Raw genomic sequence first — 20,276 nt, forward strand, 5'->3', positions numbered from 1 at the left:
TTTAAAGTAAAGCTAGCTTTATATCTCAACAATTTTAAACCTCTGCTTCAATAAATTAAATTTTTAATTAAAATAACAATTGTTACTTATCTTTCACCTCTTACATAAATTTATATTGTATATAGAAGTCATATTACCACATATGCTAGATTAGAATACTTCTGAAATAATTTCCCTTATTAAAGAAAAACTCAAAAAAGAGAGTGAAATATTCTAGGTTTACAAGACTTAAATATTTATTTGTTTATACATACTTTTATAGAGTTCCATACCTGGCACCTTCAATATCTCCCACATTACAATAAGCAGCAATCAATCTCTGGTATGTTACCTGTTAATGAAATGGGCCAGTTAATATTTTTTAAATAATATTCCTAGTAAAGAAAAAAAGAAGAGTGGATGTGACAACAAACATTTATAATAACAGCTACCTACACGATTTGGTTGAATGTTTGCTCCCTCCATCTTTGCCAAGAAGTCAGTTGGTGAAAATTTATGTTCATTTTGAAGGTAGACTTTAAGTAAAGCATTATAGTGACTTACATCATACACAGTACCTACAAATGAAATTTAAATCAGATTTTTAGAAGAACGCTTAAGATCATATTCTTTATCACAACTAAAACATGTAAATTTAACAAACAACAAGAGTAAATGATCACTTAAGTATTTCACAGAGAACTTAGACCCACTTATACAGAAAGCCTGTCAGAACAGATAGAGCAAGCTAAACATGCAAGACAGTAATTACTGAATTACTATAGTTACAAGTAACTGCCTATTCAGATATTAAGAGGTCTCTTACTTATGAAGCATAGTATTCCCTCCCTGTTAGAAAATGCTGACAATTCCCCTGTATTTAAAGTGACTGAAAGATCTTTCTACATAAAGCAGTCCTTGCCACATTACAGACACTGAGATGGACGGATTGTGACTATAGCTGTTTACATAGGTAGGACTATGCTGGTAATTCTGCTTACTTACTAACTAGGCTACTCAAAGATTTTGACAGGTTCCAATTCCACTCCATACTCAGTTGCTGAACACCATTTCTATTCTGCTTTTATTAATTACCTGTATTCCAATGACCTTTGTTTTCCTTCTGCAACTATCTTGCCTAAGGCCGCATTAATTAAGGTTACCACTCAGACTTACTATACCCACTCATCACATCAGGGTGATCAGATCAATCCAGTATTAACATGTTTTACCAAATTTTCATGAATTAAATATCTTTATTCACCTGCCTGTGGCTACATAGGCCTATGGTCAGTGTCTGCTATCAACTTGAGATTCAAGGGAGCAGAGACCTATTCTGTTAAATTAATATTTGGGGAATTTTTTAAAATATTATTTTATATTGATTTTTTTTTAAGAGAGAGAGAAAGGGAGTGGGAGAGGGAGAGAGAGAAACATCAATGTGAGAGCAAACATCGATCTCCTGTACGCCCAATACGAGGGACTGAGGCTCTATTGAGCCCAAAACCTGGGCACGTGCCCTGACTGGGAATCGAACCCACAACCTTGCGGTGCTCGGGATGACGCCCAAACAACTGAGCCTTACCAGTCAGGGCAATATTTATTTTTTATCTTAACACATAGACATGTAAAGTGCTTTATTATGTTTCAGGCACTGTGCTAAGTTCTCTGCTTATAAAGGCTCAGTTACTCTTCACAATAGCTTTGAGGCAAGCATTATCATCATCCCCGTCTTACAGAAGAAGAAAACTGACTTTTACTTGTCCAAAGCCACATGGTTAGTGAGTGATCATAAATTTGAACATAGTTGTTCTGCCTTGAGAATGCAATCTCTTAACCACTATAGTACTCTATGGTTGTTGGGGTCCAACCCCAACGGGTCCAGGGATCCCCAAAGGTGTGGACGGAGTCGGCGAAGAAGGAATGACATGGAGACAGTGTTCAGTTGATCAGCAGCCTAGCCAGGATCTCTAGCCAAGTTCTGGTCAGGATCTCCAGCGAAGTTCTGGTTAGGATCTCCAGCCAGGTGCTGTGTCCATGTTCTCTTGCTAGGTTCTCCAGCCAGGTTCTGTCCAGGTTCTCCAGCCAGGTTCAGTCACCAGGTTCTAGTCAGGTTCTCTTGCCATGTTCTGTCTAGATTCTCCAGCCAAGTTCTGTAGCCAGGTTCTGTCCAGGATCTTTTGCCATGTTCTCTGGCTAGGTTCTGGTTAGGATCTCATGAGGATCTGATGAGGATCTCATGTTTATTGTCTTGTTTACATCCGTATTTATACCAGCTGATTTTAATCCTGTCAATTTCTATTACAAAGGTTAGGGGGTTTCCTATCTCCATTCCAGGGAGTAAAGATTATGTAGCTTAAGGGTGATTGTTTGTAGTTAAAGTGATTAACTACCCGCCTGGCACTTAGTTAAGGGGTTGTATCCCCTCCCTAACCTCAGGGAAAAATCCCCACCTGGGGAAACAACCTTTCTCGGAGAGGTGACCTTGCTTAAAACACATGGCACTAAGGAGAGCAAACATATTAAGAACAATATGCTATATACACCAGGTCCCTTGAAACAGCAAGGATGGACCGGCTCCCGGCATATGGTGGTTAAGGGTCTTAAACAAAACCATGTGCAATTCAACATCTGCTTTCTGATTATGCAACAAGGTTACCATATAGTAACTAAACACTTATTTTTTATTAAGTGTAATATGCACACAAAAAGCATGATGGTCCTAGCAAAGAGGAAAACAAAAGATGTTATGGATTCCACTCTCAAATAGGATATAGAGGAAAGACATGTTTGTGAACAATTATACTAGAAAATGCGTCTATCTTTCTATTGAGGTGTCAACATTATGACTATGTAAGGTTTTGTATTTTAGCACATAACTTTTTTCACAAATATTTCTCCCAGTTCAATGTGTTTTTTATAAAGCATGTAACATATAGATATTTCTAGTTTTTATGGTCAATTCTTTATCTTCACTTTTCTGTTGTATTTACACTTAGAAAACTCTTTTCCATTCTGAAATATATTTATTTCATATCCACTTTTAAAAACTTAAAAAATGAACCTGTCATCAAAATTAATTCTAGATGAATTCAAAACTCTCAGGGGAAGCTCTGTCTTTATTCTATAGTTTATGTAAGTGCTACACATCACGTGAAGGATATTCCTAGGTATTTTATATATTTGTGACTACACTTGAATACTTTTATCTATTTTAGTTTCTAACTATGAAAAGTTATGGATTCGTGACCATTTAATATTTTCAACTATTTTATTGTAAGTTAATTTTCTGGAATTTTACAGGCAAACAAGCACATCACCTAAAAAACAGTAATTTACAGTATTGTTTCACATCTTATTTCATTGGCATTATACATGGTATTTATTAGTTGCTGGCTTTAGATTTTAACATGTTAAAGAAACACCCATCTATTCTTAAAAATTTTTTTACATCAGGAATGAACATTGGATTTTATCAAATGGTCTTTTAAGCTATTTTTTTTGAAATAGATGCTATGTTTACAGTTCAAAGTTTAAACTGCTTTGTATGTACATAAACATATAAACATTTTTCTTCAAAATGGTAGCATAGTATACATACTGTTCTGCACCTTAATTTTTTATTATATTTTGAAAAACACCTCACATCCATATATGAAGAACTCCTTATTTAACAGTTGCACAATTTTCCATCTTATGGTCACTCCATAATTTATTTAATCAATCCCATACTGAGAGACATTAAAATTGGTTCAAATTTCTTACTATTACAAATAAACTACAATGAAGAATATCCTTCTGTAAATGAGAGTATAACTGTATCTAAATTCAAACAAATGGAACTGCTTAGTGAAATGGTATGTGCATTTATAACTTTGACAGACCAAAGTCCTTTTTAATTTTATTTTGCTTTTTAGCTTACCATAAAAGTAATACTTGAGATGAAAATTTATTTTATTCTTAATGCCCCAAGATGTCACTAGAACTCACTGAATAAATCATATTGTAAAAAATTTATGAATCAAGTAGCCCTTGTATAAAATTAAATTATAGAGTTTATTTAAAGAAATTTATTTTTTAACTAAAGGAAAAAACTTTCTGCACCTTTTTATACACATCACATATTCAAATAATCATACCCAATTCCTGAAGTTTGTCCCATATCCTATGAGCTAATTCTGTCCTCTCTGAGAGCTTTAGTTCAGGCAGGAGAGAACCACAGCTGCGCAGCAGAAGCAAGGCATGATTACCACCTGGGCAGCCTATGAGAAAAGATCAATGGATAACATTTAACATAGTACCAATATCATACAGATAAATGTCAAATCTTAAACTGAAATTTAAAAATATTCAAAACTCTCTTGCCTCCCTACAGATAATATTAAAGAGACTACCTGTAAATTTGAAAAATCCTATCCTAATCCACAAGTATAATTTACAATGTTACTAAATGTTCTAAGTTTTTAAAAATTAGACTGCTTTCTTAAGGCAGCTAAGGTTATGAATCTGTAATTTGAAAGACTATAGAATACAAAAATACAAGGAACCTAATTTATAAGCAGTGCTTACTGCAATTCAAAGGCTAAGTTTCTCAGTATCTTATGAAATAACACAAAGCAGTACAATTAAAACCCATGAATATCAATTTTAGGTTTATAAATAGTTACAAAATAATATCAACTTTCTTCTCCCTTTGTCCATGTCCTTTATCAAAATGTCCCTGGAAGCTGACTTTAAAACAAAAACAAAAATAAACCACTAACTGTTTGATTCCATTTATACAAAGTATCTAGAATAACATACAGTATCTATATGAACAGAGAGTACACTAGTGGTTTCCTACGACTGGAAGAGATGGGAAGGTTTGGGAGCTGATGGGGGTATGAAGGTTTCTTTTTGGGGTGATAGAAATGTTCTGAAATTATGGTGATAGTTCTACAATTCTGAATAAATCAAAAAAGAGAAAATGAAAAACATTATTTAAATGCACATTAATTATAACTGACACTTCTTTGGGATTCCTCTTCATTAAACTCTATAGCTTCTTAATGTGACTGAAATCCACGGATGGGCTTTTGGTAAGCTGGTGAATGCTCTGAAACTACAAATAAAATTATGTGTGTGCACATGTGGGCTTTTTTGTGTGTGAGAGGGGATAGAGAAGTAGTGGGCTTACAAGCTTCCATCAAATTATCAAGTTGCATAAGTGATTCAAATAAATTTTAATAGCTAAGTGAAAGTAAAAAAGGAAATAATAAAAGGGAAATGATTAACAGCGTCCCTGAGAATCTGTCATTTGTGATTATTTTAGGTAAAGCTGATACTAAACAATGGAAAATAAGAAAAACTATTATCTTCCAAGAAAATTTACTACTAAAAGGGACTCTTTTATAAACTGTGAAAAGCAAAAGGGAAATTTTTATTTGATTTTGAAAAAAACGCCTGAAACAAAATGTCTTAGTTACTCAAAAGTGGTCCCTGATGAGTTGGAAAGACAGAAAGATAACAAATAAAATCATGATCACTAGAAATAACAAATAAAATTAAAAGTATCAAAGAGCTTGCCCACAAACAAATACTTATTAAAAGTCCAACTTTTTAAACAGAAAAGTTTGAAATACCTGAGTGACAGGTATTATCAAAGACTTTTTGTAGAAGTGACTTTGGGATGCGGCCAGTTCTTCGGACAGAATTATCTAGTCTCATGAGAGCCCAATCAAACTGACTGGCACTCCTTCTTTGAGAAGCAGCGGACTCCTCTTGAAGATAATTCTTTTTTTCAGCAGCAATGGCATACAGCCTGGCTTGGCTCAGTAGTCCTCTATAAAATGAAACACAATTAATAATAAATTAAGTCAACTACTACCCATATAGGTCATCTTTTTGAGCAAAATTTATACAAAACTATTTTATTAGTTACTAAATATATAAATTCATAGCACAATAGCATTTTGCTCAGAGAAGTATAAACTGGTAGGCAAGAAAGTTTGACTTTTGCTTTAAATAAAATCAGACACACATACAAATTATATGCAAAGTAAATATCTTGACTAATTATTTGAGTGTATTGATAAGGTTCCATATGGAATTATTTCAAACTAAGACAATATGGTGTGTACCTGATTTCAAATATCAAACTTAAAAATAATCCTATGTGTGAAGGAAACCATCATAAATCTTTGAATTGAATTTAAACTTTCTCTGCATTTGAATATCATTAATACAAAATTTCTAATTCAGAGATTTATAAATGTATTCCAAAGTACTTTAAATTTTCCAATAGCAGCCAGTAAGTACCAACAACTATATTGTATACACTAAGCATATGTTAACCAAATCTTACCTAATAATAGACAAACATGTAAACTGACCGTCCCTCCGCTACACTCACCAGCCAGTCAGGAGAGTATGCAAATTAACCCAACAAAGATGGCGGTTAATTTGCATACATAGGCACAAAGCGGCGGAGCGGAGCCGCGACGACTAAAGGCTCCAACCGGAGCAAAGGCCTGGGTCCCGTGTGCTGGAAGAAAACCAGTGCCCGCAGCCAGGGGCAGGGAAGGCCTATTGCACGAATCTCTTCGTGCAACGGTCCTCTAGTATAATATAAGAATACTTATTAATCCAAGCATGCCTTCAGGATTATAAACACATATTTGGCATGTGTATATTTTTACCACAGACAATTACCAAGATAAATATTTATATAGTAGTAAGTTTTATTAAATTCTTGATTTCCTACCCTACATCATTAACCTTGAAAACCAATCACAAATTGAGTGATTAAGTATGTGATGTTACATTAAAGAAAGCTAAACCAATAGTTTCATCACAAGGTTATGTAAAACACAGAGGCAGCACTTGATACTAGACTAGAAATGTTACCACTATGATCTGGGACAAATCACCACCATTCTAATTATTAATGATTCCACCTAAGCAAATAAATATAATGAAGGGAAAATAAAATGGAAAAAAATCAGGATACTAACTAAACATGTCAATGTCACATTTAGTTGATTAAAATCTGTTAAATGAGCAAAAGTGCCTCATTGATTAGTCTATTAAGTGAGCAAAATTAAATGCTAGATTATTACCTAAAAACCACAAAAGATACACTCCTACATATTCATTCCTTATTTTCAAAGGTTTTCTCTGGCCATTTATCTGGCTATTAGATCAGCTGCTACTAAACAATGCCTTTGTTAATCAAGCAAACACAAAAATGATATTTTAAATCACCCAAAATAATGTGTCAAGTTCAAGTGCAGTCACATTGTTCAACAACAAAAGTTGATTATAGTGATTTCAAATTGTAGTAAGCATATTTGCCAAAGTCTTTTACATAATCCAAATCTGATACTGTGAAAAGACTAAATAAATAAGTAAGTAAATAAATAACACCTTTGTTATTTAATTCAGTTTTAAAATGTTAACATCAAACACAAAATAAAATTCAGGCAAAAGACAGAAATGTTAACATACTAGCACAGCATTCTGAACATTCTAAAGCTAATTTTTCTTATAAATCTTTAATGCGGCCATTAAACATTGGCTTTCATTAAGTTGAAATATGAATCTGCTATAAAATAAATTGGTGTAGGGAAGGATTACACATTTAAATCAAAGAATTCTTCAGTCTTCAAAAGGATTCTCCAGCGCTTCCCCACGTGGCAGTGCTTTCTACATTTATTATTTGGCCCAGAAGTTATTATTATTTTTTTTTAATTTTAATTTTTCGCTAAAAGTATTACAAAGGGTATTACATAAGTGTCCTTCCCCCCCCCCCCCCGCCCTTAACAAGCCCCCCAGAAGTTATTTTTAAATTCACTAAACACATCTTGAAAGAGGCAAAACTTTCATAGCCTGGTAAGTTGTGACAGAGGGAAAGAACAAGTCTAGGGGTTATGATGGGTCCATGCAAGATAGGCATCTACTCATCAGCTGGCACAAGCTGAAACGCATGCTTCCAAATGCCGATGATCAAAAAAATTGATGTAACCACATAACCTGTCATAAATGGCTCAGGAGTTCCCCTTTTAAGACTCTAGTACTCACCACTAACATTCATGTTACCCATGAATTTTCTCTGGCAAAATCTGGCATTTAAAGTTATTTTTCTCATTTTTAAAAAATCGGTGGTGGTGATTTTTGACTCTTTACTAAAAAAAATAACAATTTTATAGTGGAGTGTCTGTATTTCAAAAAGCTACAAGAGATTAGTCCGAGTGGAGCAAGCGAGCTGAGTGGTTGTGTAGTCACATCTCGGAGACCAGTAGCGCTTGCAGCATGGCTGACCAACTGACTGAAGAGCAGACTGCAGAATTCAAAGAAGCTTTTTCACTATTTGACAAGGATGGGGATGGAACTATAACAAAGGAATTGGGAACGTAATGAGGTCTCTTGGACAGAATCCCACAGAAGCAGAGTTACAGGACATGAAAATGAAGTAGATGCTGATGGTAATGGCACAGTCGTCTTTCCAGAATTCTGACAATGATGGCAAGAAAAATGAAAGACACAGACAGTGAAGAAGAAATTCAAGAAGCATTCTGCATGTTTGATAAGGAGGGCAATGGCTATATTAGTGGAGCAGAGTTTCGCCATGTGATGACAAACCTTGGAGAGAAGTTAACAGATGAAGAGGTTGATGAAACGATCAGGGAAGCAGATATTGATGGTGATAGTCAAGTAAGCTATAGTTTGTACAAATGAAGACAGCAAAGTGAAGAGATTGTACAGAATGTGTTAAATTTCTTGTACAAAAATTTTTTAATTGCCTTTTCTTTGTAACTTATCTGTAAAAGGTTCCCCCTACTGTCAAAAAAAAAAAAAAAAATGCATGTATAGTAATTAGGACTTTATTCCTCCATGTTTTCTTCCCTTAAGGTCATTGTCCTAAAACTTTATTTTAGAAAATTGATCAAGTATCATGTTGCATGTGGCTTACTCTGGATATATCTAAACCCTTCTGCACATCTAAACTTAGATGGAGTTGGTCAACTGAGGGAACATCTGGTTAACTACTTTTTTAAAGTAGTTTTCTTTAGGAACTGTCAGCATGTTGTTGTTGAAGTGTGGAGTTGTAACTCTGCGTGGACTATGGACAGTCAACAATATGTACTTAAAAGTTGCACTATTGCAAAACAGGTGTATTATCCAGGTACTTGTACAATATTTTTTTGTACTGCTGATCCTATACCAGAAACATTTTCTTTTATTGTTATTGCTTTTTAAACTCTGTTTAGCCACTTAAAGAAAATCTGTTCATAGCACAATTTGCCTCAACTTCATTCCAAGTTGTATATTGTTTTCCAATAAAAAATTTTTACCTGCTCCCACCCCCGCCTCCCCCAAAAAACTACAAGAACCAGATTTTTATAAGCAGGCTTCCATCTGTCAAAAGGCTCGGTCTTTTTAAAATTAATAGTTTACTTTTTCAAGGCATTTTTAGGTTTACAGAAGAAGTATCTGTGAAGTACAGAATTCCCATATACCCTCTTCCTCCTCTACCCAGTTTCCCTATTAACAGTAAAGGTGATGGAAAGACAAGTAAAGGATTTAGATTTTATGATATATACATACATATAATATATATATTATATATAATATATACATATATGTCATATATATATTATATATATGGCTAATATGCAAAGTGTCCCCTCGGGAGTTCAACCAGGAGTTTGATCGCTTGCTATGACATGCGCTGACCACCAAGGGGCAGCGCGGAACAAAGGAAGGCCCTGGCCAGTGGCCAGCAGCTGGGGAAGGGAGGCCCCAGCCAGCAGCCAGAAGGAAAGCCCAGGCTGGCAGCAAAAGGCCCTGATTGCCGGCCAGGCCTAGGGACCCTACCCGTGCACAAATTTCATGCACCAGGCCTCTAGTATGCTTATGAAACACAAGACTGATTTTCATAAAGCTGCCCTCTTAGTTACTTTGTTGTACCATTCTGTAGTCAATGGGGACTGCAAACATCATTTATGTTCCCACCAATCCCTTATTTTGACTATTTCACTTGTGTTTTCCTTAGCCTGTTGATATGGTTGATTACATTAACTGGTTTTCAAGTGGTGAGCCAGCCTTGTACAACTGGAATAGACCCCAACTTGGTCACAGTATAGAATTATTTTAATACATTTTACACACATACTGACCCCACTTAAGTTTTAAGATATTAAAAATTCAAAAAGAATACTCCTAAAGTGGTTGGTACTCCTTTCAAATTGCTCCACTGCTATTCACTATACCACTACTACATTGTACCCTGAGGCTCAAAATCTTAGGATGACTATTTTATTGTTCAATCCCTCTCACCCTTCACACCCATCCTTCCAAGCAAGGTGAAAGAGTCAGCAGGCCAAGCAAGTAAGCAACAGATGGGATGAGGTTTGAGAGGAAGACTGGCTAGGCCATAAAATATTTTGAAGCTAGAGTCTGATTTTTTTTCCAGATACAGATTTTATTTCAGGAACAGGACTGTATTAGAACTTATAGGCTTATAAGCGTGATCTATTTCTGTTTTGAAAAGATCAGTAAGGTTGCTGGATGGAGAATAAATTAGAGGGCAGCAAGAATTAAAATAGAGATACCATTGAGGAAGCTATTGCAGTGTAGTCCAGGTGAGAGAATGATGGAAACTTGGACTACAGTGGGCAGTATGGATGGGACAGAAATACACAGCACCACGGCCAGCACCTGATTTAATTACAAATATCAAGTCTCACCACACAATTTGTTAATTCTTACCTACATGTAGTGAAGAAAATCTCATGTATTAAGTGCTTACTTAACTCTCTGTATACATCTGACACTATTATGTATCATTTTCATAAACAACTGATAGGCACAATCTTAAAGGCAAAAAAAGAAGGCTCTATGGCAGTGATGGCGAACCTATGACACGCTTGTCAGAGGGGACACGCGAACTCATTTTTTTGGTTGATTTTTCTTTGTTAAATGACATTTAAATATATAAAATAAATATCAAAAATATAAATCTTTGTTTTACTATGGTTGCAAATATCAATAAATTTCTATATGTGACACAGCACCAAAGTTAAGTTAGGGTTTTTCAAAATGCTGACATGCCAAGCTCAAAAGTTTAGCCATCACTGCTCTATGGGCTGGTGGAAATACATAAGCGGTAAGAGTGTGGGCTTGAGTCCTACAGACCAGCCTGAGTTCAAGCTCTGCCATTTACAAGATATGAGACTTTGGCCAAGTTACTGCAACTCTCTCAAAGCCTGTAAAATCTGAGAGGTAACAGTATTTACCTCACAAGACTATCATAAAGATTGACTGAGATATACACTATTTCCCAAAATATCACACTTCTGCTAGGGAAGATGGTTTTAGATTACATATAGACAAAGATTTTCCATTTTAGTAGTTCTATGTATTGCAATAAATAATTTAAAATACTTATCATAGCAAGCTCTTTATTTTACTACAATTCCCACTTAAGGGAAAATTAAGTTATAAAAATGTCAGTTTAAACCTAAAACCAATGTTAAGAAAAATATTAGTTATAAATAACAGTTTAGGTAGTACTCAGTTTTGGCAAAAAATCTGAAGGCAGTATACAAATGCCCCAAGTTTGGACAACACTGAAAAAATGCATATAAAAAAACCTAGCAAAGTAACTGTAATAAATATTAACTACGTATTTACTAGAGCATTTTCTTTTTTCAATGTACTAACAGAAAGCACATAAGACTTACTTTAAAGGGCCTATTGAAATTCAAGCTAAACTATTTAACAGCTACCTGGCTTTGGAAAAGGTATTTGGTCTAAGCATTAGTTCCTCATATGAAGAAAAATATTACCCTGTAAAAAGCACATTTAAAAAAGCAGTTATCAGATTCCTAACAGAACAGTGCTCAAAAAAGCTCTTATTATAGAACATGCTCAATAAACATCTGTTGATTGGCCTTTTTTCTAGTCTTTTGTAGAGCTGTCACAATAACTTTCTCCCTGAATTATTTTGCAAAGCCTCAATTCTTCAAAAAGTCTTACCCAGTTAAGCTGTCCCTCAAACACAGCTTTGTATTTTATGGTAAGTCACAGAATTTCAGACTAAAAATGTGTGCAACTCTCCTACACTTTGCTAATAGTCTCCTGGCTTGAAACACCAATGCCATTCCTTTCTCCCTATCCAGATGTCCCATCCAGCTCAGGCTGCCGCAGCCCACAGGGATGTCTCAGCTCTGACAGGAAGTGATGAAGAGTCACTTAACCAGGTTGAGACCTATAATGTGATGTGGATACTCTTTAAAGTCTACAATGTGAGGGTGGGATGAAGTAGATTACTCTAACGATCCCTTGCAGAGTTTACATTCTGAGATCTTTTCATGTCCTTACTTACTTGTGATAGTCTTTGATTTCTAAATTTATATCATAAATCATATATTGTCTTTTTTAAAAATGTTTTTATGTCTTTAAAAACCTTTATAACCTAAACTACAACATATTTAAAACATTTCAGAACTGGGAATTACAGTAGTTGAATCCCAACTGGAGATCCTGGATAAAATAGTTCACTCTTCTAAGCCTCAATTTCCTACTTTGAAATGTGTGATGTATTCATACAAATACACTTTGAAAATGGTAAAGATCTAAACTAAAGGTACTATTGTTATATTAATCTCTAAATCTATTCTTCCTAATTCTGTTAGCATCCTTACCAATCTCTCCTTCTCTCTCTCTCAAGAAAAGGAAGTATCTTGCCTCAGTTCTGCACCAACTAGTTGAGGCCCTATTAGTCCTAACTTATAGTATTATGTTGTTCGTAACTGGTCTGTCCATCTCCAGCCTCTATCTCTCCATGAGTCTATGCGAACTTTGTCAACATTTGTACCTCAAAACCTTTCAGAGGCTCCCAACCATGAAATGACCAACTTTTTAATCAACCTTGTTAGCTTTAAGGAATCAAATGGCCTTTGCAGTATCAACTTCCACCCTACATTAGTCACACAGGATAAAAGTACCACCTCCAAGTTTCTTCATGCTCTTTTCCCCTGGAACACTGACTAGTCATTTGCGTGCATCCTCTCAAGCTCAAGTGATCCCCTACCACAAAACAAGTGTGATTGCTCTTCTCTCTAAAAGGAAATTCATCTCCTATGGGTAGCACTAATGTAATAGTTGCACTGTGCCTATCATAATCCTCTGTAATTGATAAATTTATACACACAAGGAGCAGAGGCTGAATCACCTCCCCAAAGGACCCAGACATACTCTTAATGCTTGAGAAAAAAAATTTTTTAAGTGATAAACAACCGAGTTTTCTTTCCTTCCAACGTTAGACACGTCACATCATTCTGTCACAGGGCAATATGTGATCTTCACCTTTGAGCCAACCATCAATCTAGATCTACTTCCAAATTGATTTAGCTCAAAGCTAATCTTTCCTCTGAAGCACATAAGTATTATTCTTAAAACTCTCACAAGAAATATATATGCAGCTTATAATCTAGAAGTGTGAGAAAATGAGTGTGAGAAAGCAAAAGTGTTGCTCTTCCACCTCCCCAAAGAAGATAGGGTAAGAGCTGGTTTTTAAGAAAACATTTGTTTAAAAAAAAGTGCTGCCGTGGCCAGGTGGCTCAGTTGGTTGGAGCGTCGTCCCATACACCAGAAGGTTATGGGTCCGATTCCCAATCAGGGCATGTACCTAGATTGCAGGTTCCATCCTCGGCTGGGGCACATGCGTGAGGCAACAGATCAATGTTTCTTTCTCTCTCTAAAAATCAATGAAAACATATCCTCAGGTGAGGAATTAAAAGAAAAAAAATGTTTAAGTACTGACATAGGAAAATGAAGAGTAAGACTAAAGAATATAAAAGTATATACTTTAAAATATATATATATATATATATTTTTTTAAATATATTTTATTGATTTTTTACAGAGAGGAAGGGAGAGGGATAGAGAGTTAGAAACATCGATGAGAGAGAAACATGGATCAGCTGCCTCCTGCATACCCCCTACTGGGGATGTGCCCACAACCAAGGTACATGCCCTTGACTGGAATCGAACCTGGGACCCTTCAGTCCGCAGGCTGACGCTCTATCCACTGAGCCAAATTGGCTAGGGCTAAAAGTATATACTTTTTAGCCCCGGTCAGTGTGGCTCAGTTGGTTGGAGTGTCATCCTGTGCACCAAAAGGTGGTGGGTTCAATTTTTGGTCAGGGTACATACCCAGGTTGCAGGTTCCATCCCCAGTTGGGGCACATGTAACCAATCAATGCTTCTCTCTCATGTCGATATTTGTCCTTCTCCTTCTCTCACTCTTCCTCTCTCTAAAAAAAGTATATAGTTTTTGGTGCACCAATTTTGAAAACAGATTAATATAATCACTTAGTAATACTCATCTTTCCTTCTCAGACAGGACATTCCTGGAAATAAAGATCAGAGTGAATGTGTGGAAATTAACTACACTATATGAATGGGCTAATGGGCCCAAACTTCTTTGCATCTCACAATATTCCTTACTCAATGTCTAAGATTTTCATTGATATCCTCAACTCAAGGCCAAAAAATAAAAAATAAAACAAAGTTCCTGCCTTCAAGGAACTTACAGCCAGGTCTGGATTACACGTGTAATCATGTTAATGGATGCTTTAGTGAGTCCGGCTATGAGAGAAAGTATAAGAAAGATTTAACAAAGAAGGGGAACACTTGAGTAGGGGGAAAGGGAGACATCTCAAGAGTGAACATTATATTCAAAAGCAAGCAGATATGCAGCATGGCCCACCAGAGTAATATGCCAGAGATCAAGGCCTTGAACATTGTTACAAATTCGAACCCAGGACCCTTCAGACCGCAAGCTGCCGCTCTATCCAATGAGCCAAACAGGCTAGGGCAAAACCTACATTTTTAACAATATCCCCAGGAAATTCTTATACTCATTATAGTTTCAGAAACCCTGTAGACTTCAAAATAGTAGTTTGGTATGGTTAGAATATAGGATGCCTTGGGAAAGAACTCATAAGGAGTGAGGCTCCAACATCTCCAGATCATGGAGCACCTTATCCTGGACCTAATGGGAGTCACCACAGTGTCTGACTGTAAGTAATAAAATGACATGATCAAATTATCAAGGAGACTAGGGAATGATATGGGGGTTGGAGGAACAGATTCATTCCATATGAAGTACATCTAGTAAGACTTAATCATTGTGGAGTCAATACATGGGGGTGGGGGAGGTGTCAATGAAATATGAATGAGAAATCTCAAGGAAACAGCAATAGCAATATTCACAAAAGCACAGAACACACAAGGAACAGATTTGGGAGGAAAGACTAGTCCAATATGAGATGTGATGGATCTGAAGTACCTGTAGTTCAATCATGATGTCTAGTAGATAGTCTATGTACAGGAAGAGAAATAATGCCATCATCAGATAGGTAGGGGCTGATACCCTGAAAATGGAAGAGGTCATCCAAAGGGGATAAAAAATTAGAAAGCAAAGGACAAAGGACAAAACATCAACATTTAAGAGAAAAACAGAGGAAAAAGGAAGCACCAAAGCCAGTGAGAAAAATTCAAAAGACAAGAAAGAGTAATGTCACCAATGCCAAGAAAAGGGTCTAATGAAGGCAAAATGGAAGATAGAGTAATATGCCAGAAATCAAGGCCTTGAACATGGATCATCTCTCACATACACAAGTTACTAGAAGGAGTTATATATATCAATGGTTCTTTCTGGGTTATAGAATTAGGATGATTTTTAGTTTACTGCTTTTTCCCTGCATGTTGCCATTGTTCCTCATGAGTTTTATAATTTAAATATATACGATAAAAAAGTTAATAAACAAGACAACGATGGCTTTTGCAGAGGTGACTGCAGTGGGTAGATGAGTGGATGCAAAGTGAGGAAATGCAGGATGGGAGTACAGACAGGGAAGAGAGATTGGGAAGCATCTAAAGCAGTGGTTCTCAACCTTCCTAATGCCGCGACCCTTTAATACAGTTCCACATGTTGTGGTGACCCCCAATTTCATTGTTACAAATTGAACATAATTAAAGCATAGTGATTAATCACAAAAACAATATGTAATTATATATGTGTTTTCCGATGGTCTTAGGCGGCCCCTGTGAAAGGGTTGTTCGAGGTCATTTGTCCCCCCAAAGGGGTCGCGACCCACAGGTTGAGAACCGCTAATCTAGAATAAGTCTAGAGTCCTGGGAAAAGTTTTGTCTTTCAGGTGGGAAAGACCCAGGCATGCTTAGAGGCTGAGGGATAGAAGATTGCATAGAAAAAGGGTTTAGTGCCCAGGAGAATAAGGGGACAAATACTTCTTTACTTGCTGAGCACACAGTGGTGAATAAGACAAAGTTCTACTCTCACGCAACTTATTTTCTAAGATAATAGAGAAAAGATAAACAAGTAATATCTGACAAGTGAGATATGCCATGATAAAACTAAAATAGGGTAGTTTTTAGAGCAGTGGTTCTCAACCTTCTGGCCCTTTAAATACAGTTTCTCACGTTGTGGTGACCCCAACCATAAAATTATTTTCGTTGCTACTTCATAACTGTAATTTTGCTACTGTTATGAATCATAATGTAAATATCTGATATGCAGGATGGTCTTAGGCAACCCCTGTGAAAGGGTCGTTTGACTCCCAAAGGGGTCGCGACCCACAGGTTGAGAACAGCTGTTTTAGAGTTTTGACATAAGGCTTCTCTAAAGAAATAGCATTTAAGTTGAGTCCTAAATGACAAGAATTTAATTTTACAAAGAAGCAGGAAAGACCTGTTACCTCTACTTTACAGATGAGACCGAGGATAAAAGAGGTTAGGTTAAGATTTTGCAGCAAGTAAATTGCCGGAAGCCGGTCCATCCTTGCTGCTTGACACAGTTGCTGCAGGAAAGAAACATCTGCACAGCATATGTTTCAAGGGATCTGGCATATATAGCATATTGTTCTTAATATGTTTGCTCTCCTTAGCGCCATGTGTTTTAACCAAGGTCACCTCTTTGAGAAAGGTTGTTTCCCCAGGTGGGGATTTTTCCCTGAGGTTAGGGAGGGGATACAACCCCTTAATTAAGTGCCAGGCAGGTAGTTAAGCTACATAATCTTTACTCCCTGGAATGGAGATAAGAAACGCCCTAACCTTTGTAATAGAAATTGACAGGATTAAAATCGGCTGGTATAAATACGGATGTAACAAGACAATAAACATCAGATCCTGATCAGTTCCTAACCAGAACTCCGACCAGAACTTTGGCTGGAGATCCTGGCTAGAGGTCCTGACTAGGCTGCTGATCAACTGAAGGCTGTCTCCGTGTCATTCCTTCTTCGCCGACTCCGTCCACACCTTTGGGGACCCCTGGACCCTCTGGGATTGGACCCCAGCAGTAAATGGAACCCAGGTCTGATGAACACCCAGACCTTTTATAATAGAACTAGAGGCCCAGTGCACGAATTTGTGCATGGATGTGGCCCCTTGGCCTATCAGGCGATCAGGGGCAGATGGGGCCGGCTGGCTGGGAAGGGACCGTGGGAGGTTGGCCAGCTGACCCTGATAGGGGCCGTGGGAGGGCTCCAGGGCATGTCCGGCCCTCTCCACCAGTCCCCATCGGCTGGACCCCAGCAGCAAGCTAACCTACCAGTAGGAGTGTCTGCCCCCAGGCGGTCAGTGCGCGTCACAGCAACTGGTCGTGCGGTCAACCAATTCGTCAGACACTTAGCATGTTACACTCTTATTATATAGGATACCCTTTCTACTAGATTGTGTTCCCTCAAATGCAACAGTGAAGATGAATGATAGACCCTTCAAGGGATGTTAAGGACTAGACAAATAAGAGTAACTGGCATAACTTTGTCAGAAGAACACTTTGAAAGCCAAAAGATGTAGTTCTGCCAAAGCAGAGGCAAGAAGGTCAACTTCTGAGGCCTAATGAGAAAATCCAGGCAGGCTGCAGGCTACAAGTAGGCTACATTCCCAAGATTTATAACTAAGTTGCTAAGCAGTCATGAAACATTTCCTCCATTTAATTTCATGCAGAGAACCGGTTTCCAGGCTGGTGCACAAAGATCCATGTAATCATACTTATTACCATAGTAACTAATAAAGCACTTACTAGGTACCAGGCCCCACTACCAACACTTCTCCCACTTTATAACTAAGGAAATAGGCCTGGCTGGAGATATTAAGGAACTTGTCTAATGGCACTAGGCAAATAAATAGAGGTCAGCAGTCCAGCCCGGGCCTATTACAGATCCTTAGCTCTTAGTCTTAGTTCTTATGCTGTCTCCCAAAATACCTTTAAACACTAGTCTTTCAAAGTCAGCTTTTCCCCAATTCTAAAACCTCAGTGCCCAACCCCCCTTCTCAGTGGTCAGGAATACTATTCAAAGGAACACTTTCATCAGGCTTCCTTAGTCCTCACCCCTACCCCCAACCCCACCCCCACCCCCAAAAGTCTAACACCAAACCTATCTCTTGATAAACTTCAATCCATGAGGGCATTTACTCACACATTTGACACCCACTGAGGATTTAACTTGCCTTTGGAGTCCCCACGGAGTGCCTTGCACGTGTTCATTTATTCATTCATCGACGCTTACCGAGCCTACGGTGACAACTCCCAGCCCATACCACCATCTCGTAAATACTAGGAAATTCAAGCAAAATCCCAAACTGATCATAATTAAATGACCATCTCTAAGCTATCCCTAGGCTCATTCAAAACTCCCCACCTATTCTCCCCCGCCCCCCGAAATAAAACTCAAAATCGAAGTCCTAGCTGGTTATTGATCACCAATAATGCGTGCCCATGGGACAGCCCTGGCGGGTCAATCCTAAGGAGAGTAACAGCCGACCCTCGCAGCAGTCTTCACAGCCCCCCTCAGGTTCGTAGGCCGGAGGTAGCCCGAGGACAGGATCCTAACCGGAAACAAGCCATGCCCGCGGCCATGACCTTCTGAAGGCGACCAACCCCATCACCCGAAAATCCCTGTAGGGAGCATGGTCCGATGCCCCGGGATGTTCAGCCCTGGAGCGGCGAGTGGGCACGCAGAGGGGGCAGGAGGGACCATGCCCCTCCAGGGTCCACGACTGACCACCCGGAAGACGCCCGAACTGCAGGCGGGCTGCGGGGAGTGCGGGCACTCACCCGGGGACCGGCGCGGCGCGAGCTGCGGGCTGACAGCGGGCGGCGTGCGGCCGGCCTGGGCCGCCGGCGAGGAGGCGCAGGGAGAGCGGGAGGCGCGGCGCCGCCCCGGCGCGGAGGAGCCAGCGGGCGGGTCTCAGAAGGGCTGCCATGGCTCGGCTGTGCCTAGCGCAGGCTGCTTGCACGTTCCTCCAGAAGGACAGGGGGAGCACGTGACTCCGGGGTCGCCCGGCGCGGGAGAGACCAAGGCCGAGCGCGCCAGACGCCAGGGGAGGCCTGAGTCTATTTTCGCTTGGAAGGTGGAAGTGCCTACTTCTCTGAGGAGACACGAGCCCTGCGCCACGTTTAAAATGACAATGGGGATTTATTTGTTATTTACTGAGCTTCACTATCCGTCTTATGACCTTCATCCCAGCATGTTCAGCCGCCCCACCCCTACGCTATTCAGTTGGTAGAGTCGGCAGAGGTCGACTCCTCCCAGGTGAACGCCGGGGCTCGCCGCGGGCCGACTGACGAGAACCCTGGAGAACTCCGGGGAGGGGCCGACTGTGAAGATCCCGGAGTGCGGAGTCCTCAGCGCTCAGGCTGCTGCCCCTGGCGTTCAGTGCGGCCGCGCGAACTGAGTGGGAACGTGCCATGGCTCTCAGAAATGTGGGACAGGAAAACGTTGGGGACCTTTGCACTGTGCCTGCGGACAGGGTAAAGGAAGACCTAGGTCCGACCCCGCCTCCCTAGGCAGTGCCTCGCTTTATGAAACAGCTGGAGTCTGACACTTTCAAAGCTTGCACGGAACTCATCCTCCCCAGCGCCCACGCTCCCCTCTTCCTGCAATACATGCACCAGCAGCCGCCCACGCTCCCCTCTTCCTGCAATACATGCACCAGCAGCCGAGGTAAGAGCAATACGAGGAAGAGTCTGGCGCCAAATCTGGGGATCACATGGGAGGCTCTTGCTTTCACAGGGTTTAAGGTCCAGAAAAGTTCCCTGTGCGCAGGTGGGACAGGCTTCCACTCCCTCCACCCCACCTGGCTGCGTCCTTCCCATTCCCAGGTGGGCACTCAGAAGCTACCTTTGGCAGCCCTGCCTAGTCATTTCCCCTTTGGCTGTTGAGCTCCCTTGACAGCTCCTTGAAAAAGAACTGTGTCACTTTTTCTTTTTTTACTGACTTACTGGG

General features: G+C 39.1%; 1 protein-coding gene, 1 long non-coding RNA gene and 1 pseudogene across 6 annotated transcripts in view; 2 read left to right on the plus strand and 1 right to left on the minus strand.

Moving 5' to 3' along the window:
• LRPPRC (leucine rich pentatricopeptide repeat containing) overlaps positions 1-19,289 on the minus strand; it is a 92,124-nt gene extending 72,835 nt beyond the window's left edge. For both annotated transcript variants that reach the window (XM_070429123.1, XM_070429122.1), the window contains exons 1-5: positions 19,106-19,289; positions 5,601-5,800; positions 4,119-4,241; positions 436-557; positions 273-331 (exon numbers count right to left, since the gene is read on the minus strand). In XM_070429123.1, coding sequence (XP_070285224.1) covers positions 273-331; positions 436-557; positions 4,119-4,241; positions 5,601-5,800; positions 19,106-19,254 — 653 coding nt within the window. In that variant the 5' untranslated portion in view covers positions 19,255-19,289. The remainder of the gene's footprint in view (positions 1-272; positions 332-435; positions 558-4,118; positions 4,242-5,600; positions 5,801-19,105) is intronic.
• Positions 8,249-8,708, plus strand: LOC139019403 (calmodulin-1-like; annotated as a pseudogene).
• Positions 19,290-19,639: 350 nt separating the features above from the next.
• The window catches only part of LOC139019404 (uncharacterized), a 90,711-nt gene continuing 90,074 nt past the window's right edge, over positions 19,640-20,276 (plus strand). For all 4 annotated transcript variants that reach the window (XR_011473102.1, XR_011473099.1, XR_011473101.1 and 1 more), the window contains exon 1: positions 19,640-19,994. This is a non-coding gene — a long non-coding RNA (uncharacterized lncRNA). The remainder of the gene's footprint in view (positions 19,995-20,276) is intronic.

The sequence above is a fragment of the Myotis yumanensis genome, unplaced genomic scaffold (genome assembly GCF_028538775.1).
Source record: "Myotis yumanensis isolate MYYU_CA2020_CCGP unplaced genomic scaffold, mMyoYum1.0.hap1 SCAF_11, whole genome shotgun sequence".
In the NCBI taxonomy this organism is placed as follows: Eukaryota; Metazoa; Chordata; class Mammalia; order Chiroptera; family Vespertilionidae; genus Myotis; species Myotis yumanensis.